The 23,059-nt window shown below is 35.8% G+C and overlaps 1 protein-coding gene and 1 long non-coding RNA gene across 5 annotated transcripts in view; one reads left to right on the top strand and one right to left on the bottom strand.

Moving 5' to 3' along the window:
- The window catches only part of LOC106174972 (netrin receptor UNC5C-like), a 76,108-nt gene that overhangs the window by 24,488 nt on the left and 28,561 nt on the right, over positions 1–23,059 (bottom strand). For 3 of the 4 annotated variants that reach the window (XM_087005402.1, XM_087005404.1, XM_087005403.1), the window contains exons 3-5: positions 22,594–22,883; positions 4,290–4,682; positions 957–1,060 (exon numbers count right to left, since the gene is read on the bottom strand). In XM_087005402.1, coding sequence (XP_086861528.1) covers positions 957–1,060; positions 4,290–4,682; positions 22,594–22,699 — 603 coding nt within the window. In that variant the 5' untranslated portion in view covers positions 22,700–22,883. Of the gene's footprint in view, positions 1–956; positions 1,061–4,289; positions 4,683–5,159; positions 5,498–22,593; positions 22,884–23,059 lie in introns of those variants that run through there. The other variant, XM_013556756.2, reaches the window with a different exon arrangement.
- Positions 7,266–23,059, top strand: part of LOC147763659 (uncharacterized) — a 22,052-nt gene continuing 6,258 nt past the window's right edge. Inside the window, exon 1 of the long non-coding RNA XR_015332969.1 lies at positions 7,266–7,754. This is a non-coding gene — a long non-coding RNA (uncharacterized LOC147763659). The remainder of the gene's footprint in view (positions 7,755–23,059) is intronic.

Raw genomic sequence — 23,059 nt, 5'->3', positions numbered from 1 at the left:
TAACAGCACATTCACTAAACCATGTATTTCCTACACAACCAGATAGGACAGCAACAAACCTCAAAGTCTCTGGGCAAGGCAACAGTCTCCATTTTTCAAAGATTACTAACAAGTTGAATCCTCAGTCTTGATAACCACTGATCCCAAAATTCATAAAACCCGACCTATAATAAAGCCGCGAACAAAAAACTAGGTGCAAATTCGCTCAGATGGCATTAAACTATAGTTATAAATCAAGTTTCCAAATATCAGTTAGAGCAGCCCCACAAACGAAACAAGTGGGATTAAGTAAGCATACTCATTTTGAGAAGCTTAAGAACTTGCTTTACAACATATGTCACTTTGTACCCATTTATTTTGAGTAAACCAGCCATGGGACACTTGGCCCATAAATTAGTTTTGTTTAATTATCATCAACCACAACTTGGCAATGGAGGGGATGAAATATGAGTGTTTTCGAGTGCTCTTTAAGCATTTTTATCTAAGAAGCCAGTTAGCCAGTCGCCTTATCCCATCTAACACCAATTTCTTTCATTTCTAATTCAATCCTTTGGAATAATAAAATGTGGTAAGCAACTTATTATATGATATGCATGCCATGTCAAATCCCCATATATTCTCACAGTAATATTCAATACATTGACATATATGTCTGGGTTCAGGCTATCATATGAAATCTGGCCAAAGGCTTTTTTTTTTTTTTTTGTCATTTTCACACACAAAAAAGAAAGAAAAAAATCAGAAAAAGACTATGAAAAAAAAAATTATCAACCTGTCATTAGTTAAGTCCACACCTCTGCTTTAAATTGAATTTTTCAGACCTTTTGGCAAACACACAAGTTACAGTAGTGTGAACTAGGCATCACACACAGTAGTCAAACAAGTCCCTAGCCTGCAAGCAGGGGCATTTGCAGCTCAACTGGAGCCAGCTGGGTCTGCCGCAGGGACAATCTTACCTCAGGTGGTGGGACACCAGTGGGGGGCAAACAGTGAAGTTGCACTGGCTTCTCCAACTCCACACTTGTGCTTATTGGTTCTCGTTCAAATCTTTTACGTATGACTGAAAGGAAATGAATTAATGACATTAATGCATGTTTTTGTGTATATTTAAGTTTTACTACTTAGCTAATTATCACAATAATAAATGCAAAAAAAATTACTTATTTCTTTAAACATCAAATAGCAATCTAATAGGATTCACTGTATCAAATATATAATGAAAACATACAAGTTGACAAAAATGTTTCTTATAAAAATATTTAATTGCTGAAATATGCATTAATCAAAATCACTTTTCATCTTTTGACATTAGGTAAAAACAATGGTGAATCATCCTTTCACCTGTCATGACAATTTCTAACTGATGCTGGAATTGATACAATAAGGCCCACTAGTAAAGAACTAAATCTACATTGATAAGACTGCCGCCAAATTAATAGACAATATTTCTTTTTTATGTGACTATCCCAATTCATTGTGTCGCTTTATCTTATAAGCTCTACACAATTAACTGCTAATTGGTGAACTTGTTGTTAATTCAGCACAGACTGGCCAAGTCACATCTACGATATTCTCAAGTACAGCCTAGGGATTTGAACCTTTTCTGAGAGAGATTATTTCCTCTTTCATGGGAAAATTTACGGCAGGTGTAAAAAACATTTAGATCATTTGTGGAAAATTACTGCTGCTGATTCAAAGTGTACTAGTGACGCATTAAATGTAATATCTGGTCATACACAAACCCGTAAAAGCTAAAGTTCAGGTGAGATCTGTAGCGAGATGTCTCAAGTGGTGGGCCATATGGGTTTTATGCTTGATGTTTTAAACAGACAAGGACAAGATAAGCTTCCCCTGATGTGACAGTAGGCATTTTCAAAATGCAAATATAATGCTTGGTGATCCTGACAAGGCTTTAATTTTTCAGTGCACCTTAGATCTTTTGGGAGATGTCTCTCTTCTAGGGCCATATGGGTTTAAGCTGGGAAGCCTCAGTCCAACAGGATAAGATAAGCTGACAGTGACAAAGACTCATGATATAATAGTGGTCAGTTCACCTTTATCTACCCCTGGACAGTGTCCACCTGAATGTAATCATGAATGGGACCCTCGGGCCAACATGCTTCTTGGTCATTACTTTCAACACAAATACCCTTTTTCTCAACCCTCTTAATCCAGACGATTTTCTGTGTTGCTACATTAAAATCACCCACGTTTCATTAGTTGCAATATTTTCACACAAAAGATGTTTAGCAAGACACCTTTTATGCTGCACGGAGGTTTATATGAACTCACACGTAATTTAATCATATTAAGTTATGAGCATCAACAAAGTTAGATAGACTTTAATGAAGCATGTGTCTTCTAATGGAATTGGCATTTTGAGGCATTTAATAAAGCTATGAATTATGCACTATTGAATCTGCCCATTTGTGATAAAGAACAATGGCAGGCCAATCGTCAATAATGCTTCAATAACTTGAAAATGACTTTCTCTGAGCATCTAGCAAGTTCTGTGAACTCTCCCGGGATTTCAATTCAAGTGCAGCTTTGTCAAACATGCACTGTCTCGGATCAATTGAGCAAAGTTTAACTTTGGGATAAACAAGGTTCACAACATGTCACTGAAATACTACTGTCCAGTGTGCAAATAACACGTGTTAAAGTTTCCTTCATTGTCTTATACTGGCGGCAAATACGTTTGATTCAATTTCCCTTATCAAAAGTGATATCCTATAATTTCACATTCATGTTCAAATTGACCCTATTGAACAAAATGAATTAAATTTCTAAATAACATAAAGGAAAATTAAATATACATATACAATATGTGGGCATTGATTTTAATAATGCCTTACAAAGAGGTCACAAATGAAATTTATTCACAATTTCTTTTGTTAAGTCCAATGTATGTTGAATTTTATTACCAAACTTCGGTTTCTGTCAAATAGTTATACCTATGTGGTACTGTTCCTGTGACTATGAACAGAGTCAAATAACGGGATTTTGTGGATATTTGGACAGCATTTATGCAATCACTAGGTGCAAATTATGTCCAGCAGAAAAATTAAGCCTTTAAAGTTTGATGAAGAAATCACCCTAATGTCCAGCGTGACAGAATAACAGTTCCCTAAAGACCACAGAAAATTGGGGCAAATTGAATTTGAGAAAGCCCATCTTGGCTCCACACAGTGATGGCAGCACTTATCTCCACAGGTGGGGTATTGAATCCCTTCATAATAGACATATTACAATCTGTTAGCAGTCTCAGATACAAGTCACAGGCATGCCTAATACTTTAGAGGGTCTGTATCTCGGAGTGACAGAGAGGGAGAGAGACCCTCTGTCTCTAGAAAGACATAGGCCAAAGACTGTAATGTCTATAAGGCAGACATTTAAATGAGGTTCAGGTCTCCTGTAGTAGCCTACATAACCTGATAGGGATCAGGAAGGGTGGAGAGCAGCTGTCAACTGCCCGTAACTTCCTTTGTCCTTAATTACTACGGGTCATTCAGACAGAGGGAGACTGAGACAACAGGGATTGAGACACTTGAAAAGAATCAATTACTAATTTATTTAGGAGACACCCACATGCAATATGGCATGTGGATGAGTGAAAAGGGCTCCTCACATTTTATGGCCCTGTCACTGGTTTTCTTCACATTTGCTTGGCATGTTTGCAATGACACAAATTGATTTTATTGAGAACCATTAAACCATTTCTGTTTGGCTCCTTTTTAAACATTTTTTTTTTCGTTCTGAAAACGACTCTGCTTAGCTTTTGAAATAAATTACCCCTATGAATAGGTCATTATCTCCCTAATTATACTTCATTTTATGCCCAAAATATATCATTACAAGGATTTAAGCTAGTCAATCTTTCAACTGCTACTTTTTTCCTTTAATTATTTATTTGGCAGTCATATGTATTGACGGAAAATTAAGGGTAGAAAATACTAACTGCTGACAACAACATTTGTTTCCTTCAGTGGAAATTTCTTTTTTTTTAAGCCAGACCTGTACTAAAGCACTAGTAGCTACAAGAACTCCCTCCCTGCCAGCCCATGGTAACAAATAAACTAATGATGCGCTTCACTGATGTCTGTAGCTTGATTCTTAATTTCAGATTGCTTCAGACTTTCTTGGCATGAAGTCATTTTTCTTCGAATGGCAAGCACCTTTTTTTTAGATCTCTACCTTTTAATTTTTTTCCCCTCCAGAGAGGAATGCAAGTGACCCAGACCCCATTTTCTGCAAACCTTGACCTATGCATGTATTTGTAACAAACTTACAAGCAACCTGGACCAGCCCCCGTCGGCTTGACACATGAGCGGGAGGAGGATTATCGCCTGTCCACGGTCGATCAGGACTCGGAATCTCTGTCCATGCATTGCATTCACACCAGTAACCATCTATTCCAAAATATTCCTCGACTGCTTGGCGAGTCACCTCCACACTAGCTTGTAAAACTGCTTCTCCAGTCTCTGGATGCGTGAAATCTGCTCGGACATGGCGTTTTAGTGGCACCCATTCTTCTGCACATCTGAATGTAATGTCCACTGCATTGATGGCTTGGCAAGTAATAGTTACAGGTTTACTTTTCACAATGTAGTTATGGGGTTCTGGTTCTTGGAGAAATATTGGATGCCTGACATCACTTGATCCTGTGGTTACTACAGCCTCTCCTAAAAAACAATATTATTTAAACTATTAAACAAGATCTAATATTCTCTTCAAGGCTTGTCTCACCTATTCTTTTTCATGAAATTATGAAATACATATATTTATTATTATAGATTAATCCTAAAGGCATTTTACTTTCAATCAAAAAATATTATATTAAATAAAAAACATTTTTAAATACATTTTAACATTTCAGTTATATTTAAAAGAAGTATTTTAATCTACGTCTGGACTAAATTACTTATTCTTATGAAAAAACTGATGCCCTTGTAGACATAAATTCTTCTTAACTAAACATTATTTTTGGGCAGTGTTAGGAAAGCTGGTGTTAACACTTGTATATTCATTAATCTTCAGGCTGAATAAACACTTAACGTATGCCTTTTAACCCTGAAGCCCCTTAAAAACAACATCAGTGGTAGGTAGAGCAACTTACACAGCTCTGTGAAATGTTCTAACACAGAAATTAAGACATTTACCTTGCTGGCTCACGAAAAAGACTAGTACAAGTGAAATAAATAACTTAAATCCAAACAGAAGCATATATCTGCTGGTATCCATCCTTTCCAAGAAGATTCCAGGTTAACAGTACAACAAACTTTGTGAACTTGGTGAATCTTTGGCACTGTTTGGCATGTTTTTCCCCTTTTAAATCCAATGGCACTGTGTTAATCCATCCCAAAATTTGATGTTATATGTATAAGAACTCCATATACTTTGCCATGTAGTCTGTCGCAAAAGTGACTGTGGCCACCTTGAATGGTTCACTTGTATATGTTCAAGTCAACATCTGGTAATACCTTCAAAAGTCACCACACTTAAGAGTGCATCCCACTCGCATCTCATTGGCTGAGAGTTTTCTGATTGACAGGTCATGCCAAGAGTGACAGGTCTGTTTGCCAGCAGATGAGGCTATTATCTCAAAAGGGGCTGGGCTTAATTGCAAACCACTTTATCAAGGACCAGTTCATTATATTAGTAGCACATAGGAAGGGTAGTCAGGCTGCTGCATAAAAACAAATAATGGTATCCACAGATTGCAAAAAGAAACAAACTTAAGGAGTTTCCTCCATGCACTTATTGCCTGCTACCATTATTCATGCCTTTACCAGATCTCAAGAAATATTCCAGACCACTTTCTAAACTATCAAGTAAATGAGCTTAATAGCCATAAATGGCCAGAGAAAGCTTTCAGACTGGTAAAATTGTCTACTGCCTGTCTGTAATTGCCAAAATTGCAGATTGAGGGGATTATTTAGGCAGTACAGGAACATTTCCTGTGTCTGGCACTTTTCAAAACTTTTTCCATGTCAAAATGAAATGCTACTGTCTACATAACATTTTTTTCCTTTCTAAAACTAATTTTGCAGTCCATACAAAATTGTTCAGCTGAAATGGCAGGCAGATAGGGAATAAGATAAGGGTAGATTTTATACTCTCTGTCACCTGTTTGTAAATGTTTGTGTCTGCTGCCAGATTTGTTGGTATCTTTGCTACTAAAACAAATGCAGATTACTAAATCTAATGAAATCCCATCATAAAATGTCACCAAATAAAATGACCATCAAAGTTTGTTCACCATTTATTTTATGACATTTTCATGTGTCACTCTTCTTCATAAAATGCCACAAACAACATGAACATGTTTGTGCTTTTGTTTCACTTTCTGTCATAAAATATCACCCAACAAAATTCTCATCAATGACTGTTTTCTGTCTTCTGACAATAATTGCATCTCTTCCATTAGTTATCCCAAGCAACATGATTGCATTTGCATGTTTTTCAAACAATCATCATGTGTCACTATGTAAAAAAAATGTCACCAGGCAAAAAGGACAGCCATGTTAGTGACTTATACATAATTGTATGTCACTTTTGTAACATGTCACCAAACCACATGATAGTGTTTGTCCATATTTACAAGGATTATATTGTGGCAGTTTCTGTACGTCATATGGTATCTTTCGGCAATGTATCTTTATCATTTCTTTTTTCTCTTTTTTTCTCCTATGTAACTCTTTTGCACTAATGGCCAATTTTTTGTTTTGATGTTTAGAAAACACACACACACACACACATATATATACACCACAATATTTTTTTCAGTTAAAAAGGGTCACCATGATTTTTTTCTTGTCACATAACTTCTTTCCTGTTTTTTAAATGAAAAAAAATTATTTACTTTAATATATACTTTGTATTCAATGTTAGACTGCGCTTAGATTTACACATTGTACCAGCTGGATCGATCCACCTATGCTAAAGAGCATTCAGCCTAATTGTCTGACACACCTTCCAGAGTAGCTAGTTAATTAGTTATTTACCCCTAGCAACTGGAGGAGTCTAGTCAGCTGATTACAGTGATTGCACTAAGGGAGATTCTCCTGCAGAGTTGGATTGATTCAGCTTGTGCCAATAGATAATCTGAACACTCCCTTACATTTAAAGCCTCATAAAGAACATCACTTTTCAACTATCTACCATCAACATTCTATATTAAAAGTATTGCCTAACAAGTTTTCATTGATATCTACTTGAAGACTGAACTTGATCACTTCTGTTTCTTTGCAGAATTCTCCCTTCTTTCCATGCACTGAGAATGCACCAAAAACACGCAACACAAAGTAGCTCCTACACTGGGAATGAATAATGTATTAATTTCTGAGGAATACTTCAGGCAGTTTGATTACACATGGTGTCCTAACCTTAACACTCCTAATTAGACAGCTGGAGGGAAGGAAGATAATCACTGCTAAGAATGAGACACAAAAGATTCATTTACCCATAAATACAGCCAAATTAGCAGTCATCCCTCTCTATCTCATTGTTGCACTTATGCCTAAACTCATTATATGAATTTGGGCATATTGCGAAGATAAGCATATTGCATCTTCCTATACCTACTGAATGAAAAAAATGAAGAAAAAACATTCTGGATGAAAAGTGTGGGAACCAGAGTTAACTTCTTTTTGATATTTGCCATGGACTTTTAGATCAATGAAAAAATACTTAACAGGATGGATGAAGGATGAGGGGGTTTCAACCAGGAATCTGAACTACTGTTCCAATATCAGGTATCATATTACAGGGAACACCAGTATTTTGTCACTTTCAGACCACCTCTGAAGCAAAAAAATTAAGAAAGTCAACTAAATATTAGTTCCTTAACGTAATATTTAATAATATGTTGATATTAATATGTGTTACACTATCATAAATTAATATTCAAAGTGTGAAAAAAATAATGATGGTCTAACAATTGACTCTAGACAATTAAAATGCTCCAATTCATTTATTTCATCTTAGATGTGACATTTCCCCCCATGTTGTCCAACAGGGACACCTGTGTCATGTTAAAAGTATTGTTTACATGACAGCTGTAACACAAGAGATGTTCACTGGTTTTTGGACTTTGGAAACCAGTCAGAAGTTGTCAACAAGTGTAATTGCTTTATTTACATATGATATTACACAATATGTCACCTAATATTTGGAAGTAACTGGTGTCATTCTGGTGACAGCAAAGGTGACACCAGTAAATTGTTAACCCAGAGAGGACAAGGCATATTCTTTCTGCTAGTGACCCTTCACCTTCAGTATGTCATTTTGAAGAAGAAATGCATGGTTAACAAAACCAGGGTATAATATCCCCCCAAAAAAGTCACAAAAGACAAAGGCACCCAAAAGCCATGAAATGATTACTACATGTGAATAGGCAGATGTGGCAGGTGTTCCTGCCTTTGATGTTCTTTCCAATATTTTGGAAAAATTACAGAATTATATGCCGCAGAGCCAGGACCCAGCACAGAGATTTATTAGCATCACAAAAACATGTTGGAATATTTAAAACATAGTTGTAGCCTCAGCTTTTTATCATATCACAGAATCAAATTTTATCCACTTCTACAGATACAAAAAGGTTAACTTTTTTATTTAAATGTTTTTTTTCTCAGAATGGCAAATGCATGACTATAATGATATACCAAAATCACTGATACAAGAAAAGTATTTCTAGAAGTTACTCACTAAATTTCTTCTCATTAATACTACATCCATCCCTTGCTTAAATTATCGTGGACTTGGGTATCATTGCATAAAGTAAACAAGTATGACTTTTTAACTTTTTTCATCTTTTACACCTTTAAAGACATACACAGAACATAGCATACAGCAGTAATCAATCACAATTCTTTCTGCAAAGGTCACAAAGACCTATTTTTGGCTAAAGACCCCTAAAATTTACTCTTGTGCTCTACACTCTACTTGACAAATCCACTTTTACAAATCCTGGATTAAATTCTGACATATATATGGGGTTAAAGGGAGGATTTCAACCTTGTTTTGACACTGACATACAAAGAACTACAAATTAGCTCAATATTTGCACTTTTTCTGCAAATTTCCAAACACCTTTTGATTTCAAACACATGATTTTTGCACATTCTTCGACATTTAACAAAGTTGGTATGAATGATCTTAGTATTCTGATTGAGTCTTCATTCATACCAACTTCATTAAATTTGGTATGAATGATTGTGGTATTCCAATTGAGTCTTCATTCAACAAGAACAGACAGTGGTGCTTTAAAAAGGTTGACCCATTCAACATTTATCTAAGTAGCTTTTTATGATGAAAATTCTGACCAATTTTAGATCTATCAAAAATGAATGAGAACCAATTAGTTTCTCATCTCATTTTAAAGCAACATCTCACAATAATCAGTAAAAGAATCTTTCCCAGTCAAACAATCACTTCTAAAAAAAAAACTGATACATCCCTTTGTAAAAGACCTCTGGTTTATTTCTCCTCACAGAAGATTTATAGCTATTGTTTTCTAAGGCTCCTTCTACAATTTCCACAGACTTTGTCCAGTGTTCTTGCTTAGCACATATATAACCTAAACTACCACAAAGACAACAAAATGACTGTAGACTGAATCACGATTTCCTTCCCCTTTGATGTCTGAAAAAGGATACAACATCTCTTCTTTTTAAATCTACAATATTGCCCTGTGCAATAATACCCTCAGGCCCTGCTACATGACAAGGCAAGTAGAAGAAGCTATTGTTTTATAACTGAAACGTTTTTTCACAACTATTTAAATTAAGAAAACTTGATTGGGCTCTTTTCTTGATGTTTCTTTTGATGGAACCGTCTTACTTATCCATGCTGTCTTTTAAACTTCATGCTGCTACATGTATTATGTAGTTTGCAACTGTATAACTTATGTTGCAGCCTTTCAAAAAAGCCTTGAGAAGACAAACTTCGTAAGTACATCACCTTAGATGTGGCGACATCAGCCAAGCTGGTTTATTAAAGATTGATAAATAGATTCATCTGGTATGCTCTTAGTTCACCATGTTTAGTTGCAAAATTTACTGGGGCTGTTAACAGCAAGAAACCAACCCACTTTATACTTTGTACCACTTGTCAAGTTGCATGCTTTTACCTTGGCTATACGGGCCACTTGAATTGCAAATTAAAATTTCTTGCAATACCATTTCTCATTACAAAAGAAATTATGGAATAGATCCAAAATGGATACTAAGAGCAGAACAATCCAAAGGGTAAACAGTGATAACTGCATTTTGTTAAAAAGATATCTTCTAAGGAATGTTTAATTATGAATAATTTCCCACATTTGTGACAAACCTGGGCTATAAAATGAAGCATATATATATATATATATATATATATATATATATATATATATATATACATATACATATATGACATTTCAATAAGGGGGGGCAGGGTTAAAGGAAGTGCCAGAGTCATAAAATTAAGAATCTCAGGCCCAGGTGTTTCTGACACTGAATCCAGTTAAAGCATGTTGTAAACAGCTAGTACAAAGGAGTGTAATAAAAGTCAAACAAACAATACTAAAATCAAACAACAGTGACCAGGTGAAGGGGGTCAATAAGTCTGTTTATACAGTGGTAACGGAGAACATATTACCCCCAATCTAATTCATGATTAGATTTCTGTATCACCAAATTGCTATGCTATATGCAAGGTTTTAACCAAAAATGAAACTTGTAAAAGCATTTAAGGCATGACTTAAATCTATTTTATGAAAGAGATGACAATGAACTTCAATTATAAATCAATATCGATTTCGATGATAAATGATAAATAAATTCTTTTTATCACAATGTAACTTGTAAACTTCAAATTTCAAAGGAATGTGTTGTCCCATACAGCTGCAAAGTTACAAGTGAATGACTATTAAAGCATTATCAAATTACCTTTAGTCACAATCTAAATCAGTTTCTATTCTTCAAAATAGTATCAATACTGAGAGAAAATATACCTTGGCTCTGTTTTGGGACTACACAAAGCACTTAGGACAGTTAATTCTCCATACATAAAAAGGATGGATTGCAGCCACTGAGTACAACATTAAATGATTCATCCTGATACTACATTGTATAAACTGCAAAAATCATTTTAATTGCAGCATGCAGCCAAGACAAAAGCTCTTTAAAAGCCTTCTTTTTTCATAAATTAAGACTGCCCAATATTCCTGGTGCAAGATGTACTTAACTTTCTGAAATATTGATGGCGTTGGATGATTAAATTGCTACCAATGCATAACCAGAGATGCCTTATAGATTAACTTTTTTTCTCGTTTGTGTGTGCCAAGTGGCCTCCTATTACAGACCCAGACCTTTTTATTCATTTAAGGAAAATAGTATAATTGTTGTTTAAGTTGTATCAAAGGAATCATCAATTTCATATTTGTCTCCTCTTGGGAAGAGGAAATCAATGCATACAAGATTATATTCAACTCAAACTTCTCTGCCCTGCTGTATTATACCACCAATTTCCAATTAGATATTCACCCAGATCACTTTGGGGGTATGATGTCACCACCTTGGGGTCAAAAATTTGGTCTCTTTTCTTGAAGTGAAACCATTTTAAATTTTACAGTTATTGAAAATTGCTACAATAATGCATTCAAACATCTATTGATCATATGCCTATACCCTTTAAACGAAATTGCTGCTTGTGACTTGGAGCTGCAGGTTTGTGATCACCATTGTCAAATAAATGACTTAAGCCATGATTTCATGGGCTGCTTGTAAAAATACTTGCTGCACTGTGAACTGCAACTTCAACTGTCCCCTCACCTGTCTGATTGGCACATTTCTTTTTACTTCCATAATAATTCACTATCGTGAAAAAGAACCCGTGTGTAATCAGAGCGAGAGCTGGATGAAAGCCAACAAATTGTTTGCAGTTCATAATACTGTGCTCGCATGAAGTGTTTTTATAATTGTACAATGAATTTAGGGTTTTTTCTTTAATTTGGCGATCACAAGCACAAATCCAAGGTTCCAAGTCACAAATTTGTAACTAAGGCCAAGTTCACAAAAAGACTAAATTAAAACTTAAAATGATGTCCAAAATAAATAGGAACCACTACAATGTCTCAAAAATAAATTTTATATTTGGCAATCTGAAGACACAATACAATGGACTATATATGACCTAGGATACTCTTGCTGTGAACACTGCTTTACATAAAAGTTCATTTCAACCTTTTTCTAGAAAGGACCAATTAACTCTCTTTGTTTCATCTATCACAGTTTACTTTTATATCACCCAATGCCATTTCTTTACACAATGAGCAATAAATAATTATCTATTCAAATTCTTAAAATCAAAATCAACATTTTTTTTTCATTGAAAAAGTTTTATGTACCGATTTTGAATAATGTCCCCAATAATAAAAACTGGCTGTGCTCCTGCAAGCACTTCCAGTTTAATGAGGCCAAAAACACCTGTGTGAGCAAAATGCTTCAGATCATGCAATCCATTTCACTTGGACAGGTAAATCACAGAGAATTAGATTCATTTCACCATGAATAAGTGCCATTTTCCCCATTGTTTCTCTTCTATACACTCATAATCTGCTGAAGCAATTTCAGGCATTTATAGGGGGTTTGAGGCAAGTTTATCGGTTTCAGTTCATGCAGGAAATTGCTTCATCATTTTTTGCTGATTACACAGCAGTGATGGTACTACAGTATTTAACAATTTTACTACACTACAACACACTATTCGCCACACACTAGAATGATCTGTCACACTAAATAGGAAAGACATTATGCAATTATGATGAAGCATACAAAAGGTGAGTGAAAGTCTTGTGACAGAAGTACAGACCAATTCCACGCAAGATGCACAATGGTTTAGTTGACAGCTCATGGCACTTTCCCACCAGAATGTACTTAGTCCTATAATATTTCATCCTGCTATGTTTTCACAGAAATCAACTGGTGTACTACGACGTGACATCAGTTACACAACACATACATTGCATTTCCCTGGAAGGAACATCCTTTCCACCAGATTTTAACATTAATGAAAAGCATCCATACCCCACAAGGGCCTTAAAGCCAATATTAACACAAACCCAAGCCATAACTGAGCATTAATTATGGATGAAAAATCTGGAACGGGTTGTATCTCTTTTTGATAATTTCACAACTATGTCTCTCCTGACAAATCAATATGTAAGTAAATATCCTTACTAAAACAAGAAAAGTAATGAATCATTGTCGAAAAGCATATCTCTTTCTGTATAGATGAGTTGTCGGTGGAAATGTTACTAATGACACATTCTCTTTTCTTCAAAAACTTCTTTGTCTATAACAACACCAGTGTTTTTCTTTCAGAAAACTGCAAAATTGGGAAATGTCAATATCTGTATCTGTGTGTGCTTCTATGAGTTATTACATCTTAAAACAATGCCAATTTTCAGTCATGATAATTAAGTATGTATTTTTATTTTTTTTATCTTGTTGTCACTGCATTTGTTTAGCAGTGGGCACTTGTCTTCAAACTTCATTAGGAATGAAAACTATACACATGACTTAATATTAATTCACTCTTTACTTTTTTACACATGTTTTAAATATAAGCATATTTTAAAGAATTACATATAATGTTTTAATATCATTCATCATGGAAATAAGGTGAAATAAGCCAGTGCTCAGCAGTCACTTCCATGACAACCTGTCACTATAACCTGCTGACACCTGGACAAGGTCCAAAACAAAGTAAATATACTTCAAGTGTTAGGCTTTTTTGTGACATGTTATGTACTATTAAATGCCATAAAATCACCGACAGTTGTCGTCTCAAGAGAGAGACAACAAGACCAGTTGAAACATCCAATCTCAGACAATAACATCAATAATTTACAAACAGCTTCCACAAATATTGCTCTCTATGTAGGACTTTAAACTTAAAACCCACTGCCAACAAATGTCTTTGTTTCTAGTCTAAAATCAGGTGTTAGAAGGAAAAGGCTGCAAAACCGCCTGCTAAAGATTAGGTGACATTTACATCTGTCCATCAAGGTCAGGCAGCTGTTTGTAACATATGTCATACAATGTTACTGCAAGTCTCCCTGGAATTAACTTACTGGACATTTCATGCTCCCTTACTGAGATACCCAAAAGGTCATTATGTAAATGAATCATGACACCTCTCTAATTAATTAACCGACTCCACTCCACTTCATCATAGAAATTCAGTATAACCATTGCCATTATAGTTCAAAGTTTTATGAATTTATTTAATGTTTTTGTTATCCTGAATTATAAATCAGCATCCAGATATTAAGTCACCAGACAAAAAAAAGCTTTCACAGCAAAAAAAAAAAAAAAAGGCAAACTAATATGACATAAGTGTTGATAAGTTGATGATACTGTATCATAAATTGATTGTAGATAAATGAGCTAAAATTACTTTAACTGAAATTCTATTCTAGTATGTTTTACTATCAATGGGTTGTTTGGCGCAGTTGTACTTGATAAAAGATCGAGACCATGGGTTACATTTTTTCTCATTTGTTCAAATTTTTTATCTGTGAATATGACTAGAATTTTGATTTGATGTAATGACATGCTGACCTAGCATTTCAAAAATACATTTTTCATAATTAAATGGAAAAGTCCTTTATTTATTCATATTATAATCCAATATAAATAATACTTCTGAGTCTTGTCAAATATAGTTGTCACCAAAACCATTTGTAAAATGAATGGGTGCACCTTCCTTATATGGAAAACTAATACTGGCACAAGCATTAGCAAAATTATATCAGCAAATTAGTTCTTATATCCACTTTCACTCAATGTCAAGAATGAAAATAATAAGCTGGAAATTATTTCAAATCTATTATCCCCCACTCCTCCAGAAATTATTATTGTCCAACACAAAGAAACTTTGGCACAACAATGCTGCAAAATTACCAAAGTGGATCTGGGGGAGATTAGCAGAGTCAAGAAACCAGCCATTAGTGGGATAAAATCCTCGTCTGGTCTGAAAATATGAGTCAATTAGTAGAAAAAGACCTTCAGATAAATATCTGAAAATCGCACCATTATCATCATAATGATAACACTATTCCCTTTGACATGTCTGACCTATAATTTAAAAGGGAAAATTTCTTACTTTTCAATAGTAACAGTACACATAAAGTTACATTACAAAACAGCAACCACCTTATCCATTTTTTTTCTTCATGCAAATGTGATACTGCAGAATCATGTCACCAACAATAGTAGAGCCATGAGTACAAAATGGAATGCAACAAAGTGTCAGTAACTTTGCATGATTGTCTGTTCCCCTCTCTGCATTTGTACCAGTATGACTGCAGATAACTTATACCTTTAGGCAAGGAGGAAAAAAAAAGACATGGGAGGAAAAAAATAGACCTTGGCAAATAACATAACAGTTATCAGGATATTCAATCTGAATTAATGTCTCCACACCATAAATAACCCAGCAAAACCTTTTGTTACTTTTATTTCCAAGTCATTTCATTGCTTCTGTTATTTGCCATAAAATTTGTCTCTTTGATCTAGAATGACGAAAATAGGTTTGAAATTAGCTTTTTGCTTGGCTGGCTTTTAGGCCCAATGTATCCTGACAGAGCCTTTCCAAAAGGATGGCAGGCAGGCAGTACAGCATAGCATCACCACTAGGCTGACAAAACAGCAAAAGAAAAACAACACAAAAATGGGAAGAAAGACACCCTCTTCGAGTTTCATATCTTTACATTCAGTACACTCATTTTAATGGAGTGTGTACAGTTCCAGATTGACCACCAGCAGAGACTGAACAATTGACCCTAGTCATCTCTAGTTCCTAGGGATTAATGAAAAAAAGGTTCCGCTATTGAACCAGCTCAATCACACCTGTCAATCAACACACCTGTGCCTGCTGTGTCCCTGTAGTAGAACATTGACAATATACACACAGGGTCCATGTCACATCTACAGACCATGTACTGAATGTTAATCCCGCTGGCAGTGACTGCTGGGCTTTTGATATTATCATGAACATCACAGGTTTCAAAATCAGAAGAGATTGAATGCTGCCTACATAGCAGCCCTTTGAGACTCCAACTTGATAAGTCTTTTTCACAACCAATCAACCAATTAATACCTCACATCTCTTAATTCTTGTGGTGTTTTTTCCAGACCTGTACAAAAATGCTGAAATACACTGCCCAAATATACCAATTTTCAAGGTTTATAAAATACCCCCTCTAGTCTGGAATGGGAACAAACCATAACACCAATGGACAAGTTAACCATTGGCCAACTGAAATTCATCATTTTGTCCTTTGTTACTCATTTGACAGTTGGGTCGGTGTGCTATTAAGTCTCACCAAGTAAAGTGGGTTACTGGACAAAGAAGGTTGAAAGTTGAACATGAAAAAACCAAAAGAGTTGTCACAGAAGAGAGATGGTGGCACTGCTCAGATTATTGATAAAGGCTTCCCTGGAGATGATAGCGTACACATAAAATCAATTAACTATCAGTAACACCTGTTGCAAAACCATCTACCTTTAGTTTAAGCAGATCCTGGCCCTTTGGGACATGGTGCAACACTGTTTTTATGAGAAAATCCCATCAGGGTAATAAACTATAGGTTTTCTGGTCAGTTTTAATCAGTTTAAGTGCCCCCCCTTCACTGACCAAAGAATTGGCCAATTTCACTCATTTGCAGGTACAGCTGGCTTCATGGACTTCACAGCTGAAGTTTGCATTAAACTTGTTAAATGAAAGGCAGTTGTTTCAGCGCAGCCCAAACTACACAGATGTTAACCATTTCACAGACTCACTGTTTTCTTTTCTTGATGGTTTGTATATTTTTTCTTTCATAATAGAAATACCACAGAATTTCTTCTCTGTGTTATTCCACTTATATTGTGCACATGCTTCATTTTGTACCCTTGTCTATGTGTTATACACCTCAGCAGCTGAACTCCTCTCAGAAAATTTAGATGACCCCCCCCCCCCCAGTGATTCTTCCGAATAATATCATGAAAGCAAAGCAACCACAGTACCAGCATTTGACTATAATTTAAAGACATCATTTTATTTATTAATTGCCACTTCAGAACACAGGGATGTCAGTGTCCAATTACATGAAGAATTTAAATGGATGGCTGTTGGATAGGAGATGCAACTAACTTGAAGAGTTCACAACTGTTGATAAGCATAATATTTATCTCTGTCCAGTAATGTACCTCTGCATCCCCCAGGTGGTGGTCCACTGAATGAATGCACTCAAGTCATTAACTGTAACCCTACATCATGATGGCCTGCTGTTTGTTTTCTCTGTGTTACAGAAAAGTATTCAATAGAAGTCCCATAGCAGTGACTGACAGCAATCAGTGCTAAACAGCCAATGCAGGAGATGCACTAAGTAGCACCTGGCCCCCACTCATCCCCATCCAGTAAATGCTTTCTTATTGAGAAAGTCAAAAACATGCAATGTGCTTTGAGTAATTTCCTTAATCTATACATCTCAACTGTTTTTCTTTTTTGCCTTGCTTCTAAAAAAATCGCAAAAAAAAAAAAGATGTACATAGATTTATAATTTTTACAAATTTATAATTGTTGTAACAACATGGTTGCTTTTCAGGCATTAGGGATTTGTGATAAAGCATAAGCCTCGGTCACAACCAGATGCACAAATTTTAGGATCGTGCGGCCCCTGCAAATTTTGGGTACAGTGGAGGCCATGGAGTTGGTAGAGGTAAAGTTTGCAAGGGAAAGGCGCAAGTCGCAGGGTCCACATGAGAAGCAGGGACGCTAATTTCTTGAGTTTGTCTTGCAACCTACACACTCACCATTTATGAAGAGAACGCTTCGCACGGCGAAAGTAATTTCCTTTTGCATCACACTTGCCTCACACACTTACAGCAACATACTGACCACGTGCATCTTGGACCATGCATGACTCATTAGCATACTTCTCGCAATCTCTTGCAAGAGGAGCAAGTTGCCTTTGTGGTCTCGCTGTTCGCAGATTATTCGTTGAATCTTTTGGACATGTCCAACATCCTCCATACATGCTTACGGGCTGTCTGCGAACTCCAAATTTCGCAAGAAGGACTTGCGTAGCAAGTGAGATTCTGCGCAAAATTTGGACACAAACAGGCTGTAAGAGCCCGTACGGCCGGTTATGAGTGAGGCTATAGAACAAGATCATTCTCCATCATCTTCTGAGTCTCCTATAGACCATACCTTTCTGTCAGCAGGCCTTTAATGTTTGCAACATTGTCTAAGAGTTTAGCCAACTAAAAATGAATCTGAAGAAAATAAGAAGAAATCAAGATTCTCCAGAGACATTTACCACAAGAGCAATTTAGAGAACTAGAAAAGCAATTTCTACAACAGACACTGTTGGAATGTTGTTTTTGCAAATTAACCTCCAACATCTTTCAACATTTTTGAGTTATTCGATATCCATAGCCCAGGCGGGATGGAAAAAGATTGATTCCACAGCTTTATTGGAAGTCTATGTACTCTAGTTTGTGTAAACCGATTTTCAAATTCCTCCCCTATTTAACTTTTCACCTTTGATTGATGGTTCACAATTTACCTTGAAAAACCCACATCTGTACAATAACTATTAAGTCTGAGCAAACTGTTGCATGCCAAGCAGATCAGCCAAACAACTACCACTTGTACATCTTGTGAAGAAGGATATGGGAAGGGCACAAAACTTGCCACCACATTGATTTTATTTTTAAGCCCCTTCATTTTGCTTCAAGGGGATGTGTACTGGAAAAGCCTTTGAAAAACAAGAAACAAAATCACCTTCATCCTACTTGACCAAAGCAGACATTTTGATTCAACTCGGCCTTTTTGCACTTAGTAACTTGCCCCATGATTCACATCCTCCTAAGAATGGCTTGTCTAAAATATATACACCTTTGGTGAGGTTGGATTTATCCATCCATCACCTGGCACAAAATTTTAAGATCTTTTTGATAGACTTCCCTGAATAGAATCCAGCAGCCTTTTTCAACAAACAATCCCATTTTGAAAAGATGATAACACCTCATCAACTGAAAAAACATTTGAATACCAAAAGCTGGGACAAAGCCGCCCTACTGGTAAATCACCACAGCCAATGTGCACCATGAAAGATAACTATCATTCTAAATTACAGCATTAGGGGCATAAAATGGGGATGCATAGAGAGGTCGCAAACCAATATATCCCAACTAACATTTCTGATTTATTATCCTAGCAGCTCTGTACCCTAGAATTTGTAGACAAAACCTAGGTAGATTGTGTGACATGTTTTCTCACTGAAGATTTATTGCATTATTTCATTTAAGGCCTTCCTGTGCTGCAGTATTCAACCACCATAGCTAGCTGGCCCACGATGACATTACAATTTGAATCTTCCCTTTAGATAATACAGGTAAAATCGCATGGCGCAGGTGCCGCCTCTCACCCTTATTGCTGACTAATGGGGTCAGAGAGCATTAATAAAACTGTGACTGTAGCAATTAACATTTTACTTCCATTGTGGCATAGCTTCTCATTTTCTGCCTTACACTTTGAAAATAAGTCCCCATTCAGTGGAACTTCTTTTCAGTTTGCAATCTGATAGCCACCAGTGAGGATTTATGGTTTCATCTAACTGTAAGGATATAAACTTTTGGCTTTGCTTGACATCTTTTGTGACAAGATGTCATTTTCTTGATTCTCTGTCTCGATACACATGTGAAGGAGAAAACCAGCATAGTATACATGCACACAGCCTACATACAAGTTAGACAATGTGTTTTAAATTTAGAAACAACAACAAATAAGCAATGAGATCTGGCTCTATCAATGTCACAGAACCATCTTTTATTTATTCATAAGGATTGTACAAACTTATTTAACAGGTTTTAAATTACCCCATAGATAGAGAAAAAACTGGTTCCTTAAGTTGAAAATGAGACTTAACCTTTCTTCTCTTTGCATCTTTCTCCTACCTTATCTCCCTGAGTATTCCAGACACTGGAATTTATTTCCAGACTACTAGTTCAGACAGAGAAATTTATAGTGGAATACTTATATACATGCTAGTTATGACCATGCTATACTCATGTATAACTCTAGGGTTCATTCAAAACATTTTATTGCCATTTTATTTCTCTTCTGAGCCAAGAAAAGAGTCTGGGGATCTAGCAAAAGACAAGAAATCCAGGAACCACCCTGCGACATTGATGTAATTCTGAGTAATTATACTGACTTGAATTAAATACTGTGGAGAGCAACGAGTCAATTCTCCCCAAAGATTTGTAAATGTAAAATCAATGTCTTCAGATACGCCATTTATAGCCCTATTCAGATTTCCTCTCAGATCTACAGAACAAAATCAAATTTTCCACATACATGACTAGAGTACTTCTGAAGATGGTAGTAGAATTTATTGCTTGTACCGTTATAAGAAAATCTTTGATGTCATATTATATTTAAGTCCCTTTGAAACACCGATACTTCTGATTGATGAGGTTTTTTTCTTTTGCACTTGCAAAAATGTAGACTCCAATAAATTCCGTCTGAAATGTTCTGCAATCTTACCTCAGAATAAATGACATTCAGCAAACATTTAATAACAGGACTATAATCTGATCAAACAAACAAACCGTTTAACCTAAATTCAGTTTGGACCTCTTGTTTAAGTTACCGAGACAGGATAAGTCAAAATTTTCTGCTACCATGGATGCAACTTTATTTAAATGGGAACTATACTCCTATTAAGCATACACTTCTACTGTAACTTAGTGCTTTATTTTGTATAATCATATTACCATCACATCTAACAAAGAACAAATAGCTTGTCACAGTGCATTTGAAAAGTATGACATTGAAATTTGGAAAAATCTTCATAGTCTGATATACTGAGATAATTTGTGAAATATGATGGGGTAAAAAATTACTAAACATGATAAAAATCTAGATGTCCATAAGTTGAGTAAAAAAAACTTGAAGCCTTTTCTTTGCTCCCTGTTTCTTATGTCATATCTTTTTTTTTAGGTTAAATACAGAAATGCTTGAGTAGATAAAAGGAAACATGGTGTGTTTGATATCAGATAAATTGGATTATCTAAGTTAATGTAAAAAGATAAATGACCATTTGCGCAAAAGTTTTTTTTTCTTAATCATGTTTTAATAATAACACCATTATAATGCAGCATTTACTTACTACACACATTCACAATGAAATCTTGCACATGACTTGTTGAATTATCTCTCTGTGTCAAATAAATGGACGTTTTTCTTACGAATTTTCATGCAAAAATCCTACACATGAAATATTCATTAATAACTTCCCTTATGCCACGAACTAAATATTCTTCTTTTGACTGATGTTTGTATTGGAAAACTGCTTCATTAAGGACCAGTATCCAAACTTCCTTATGCATAATTATCAGTGAATTAATTCCCAAAAGGTTCCATTGATGAGTTGGTGTGAAGAATCTCTAAAAGAGTCATTTCCATCTCCTTCCAGCTGAAATTAATTTGTTGATTTCATCTTCCAGTTTCCTTATCTGATAGCACATACTTTCATGTTTTCCTGGGCTTGCTAGCTAGCAAGCTAGCCGGTGAGCTGCATGGCTGGTAAGTTGGCTAAGTTGTTCTCTAGGGTCTGATTAGAATTTTGTGTTTACTGACTAAGATGTGAACTGACCAGAACACTATACCAGAGCCCTGCAGGCCCCGACCAGATCACATATCTATTAGGTAACATGGACAGAAAAGTTCTGGGAACTGTTAGACTATGGGTAACTCTCGTGAGGTCTGTCTACATTTGGTAAATATCTGATCTGGTTCTAATACAAACATGGTGCCCACAGTCCTAAAACCATTCCACATTCAATTTTCAATGAATCTCAGTTTTTAATGAATATAAATTTTTAATGAATCTTTTTAATGAAATTTGTCTCTCAATAAAATGCAATGTGTTTCTCTTTAAATCTTACTTAATACAATGCATATATGGTCTTAGATTTGGTTCAACCCTGGTTTGTGCCAGTTACCCTAGTGTAAACAGTACATCCCACGCCCCTTCCTGTCCAGCCTCAAGAATACGCCACACAGGTTTAATTAATCCCCACTTCAGCTATGCAAGAAGTAAATATCACAACATCTGGGCAAGTGTATGACTAAATATTCACACAAATCATCCTGCTACAAGGAGACAGCTGATTAACACTATCAATGAAATAGAAACCACTTGTGTCGTTCATCTCAAGCGCTAGGCCGTAATTTACTAATGCGGGCGCATTCCTGTTGATCTTGACAGAAGTAGTTATGTTAAACCGAGGTGAGATCTTAAATGATTGTTTCGATCAGGTTAAACAGTAACGAAAACTGAAAGAGACACTTCAGTTTCTAATCTATCGAATAAGGTGGAATAGGCTATTCAGTTTCAAGCCCAAGCGCTACGGCATATAACCTACATGTGCAAGTGTGCGCTGCGGCGTAACTCTTAATCAAAGCTACAGCTAGCACATTTAAACAACGATTACACGCGGAAACAAGCCGTATTAAATAACACTAACACATCATAAAGTATGTTTTACTCACCGTCAACCAAGGCATGGCATTCCAGAATGACAACAGACAGCAATGTCAGCAATAAACACAGGGTTAAGTTTGAATGACCCGCCATACTTCGTTTGGTCGGTCCCATGCTTTATCTTTCCTTTAGCCTTTAACTATTGCAACTGTCAGTTCCTCTCAAAGGTATCCAGTTTTCGGGTGAAGTGTCACATGGGGTTTTCATACCATTTCGGTAGAAAGCAGCTCACTTTGGAAGGGCTGATAACTCGATGAACGTTGTCCAGTCTCGACGCCCGTGTACTCCGCTCACAGACCTGAAATGTGCATGTGTGTTTATTTCCAAATGCAGTTTCAAGATATCCTAACACATGCGCACTTGGGTCTACCTGTCGCAACTAATCATTGGCGTTTTGGAAACTATTCTTTACTGAAATATGTAAATTATAACCAGTATTTTACTTTATGTATTCTTATCATCTTTGTGAATGTG

Source organism: Lingula anatina, chromosome 2 (genome assembly GCF_051362555.1).
Source record: "Lingula anatina isolate TDL-2025a chromosome 2, LinAna3.0, whole genome shotgun sequence".
NCBI classification, from domain to species: Eukaryota; Metazoa; Brachiopoda; class Lingulata; order Lingulida; family Lingulidae; genus Lingula; species Lingula anatina.
This window is presented reverse-complemented; position numbering and strand designations above follow the sequence as displayed.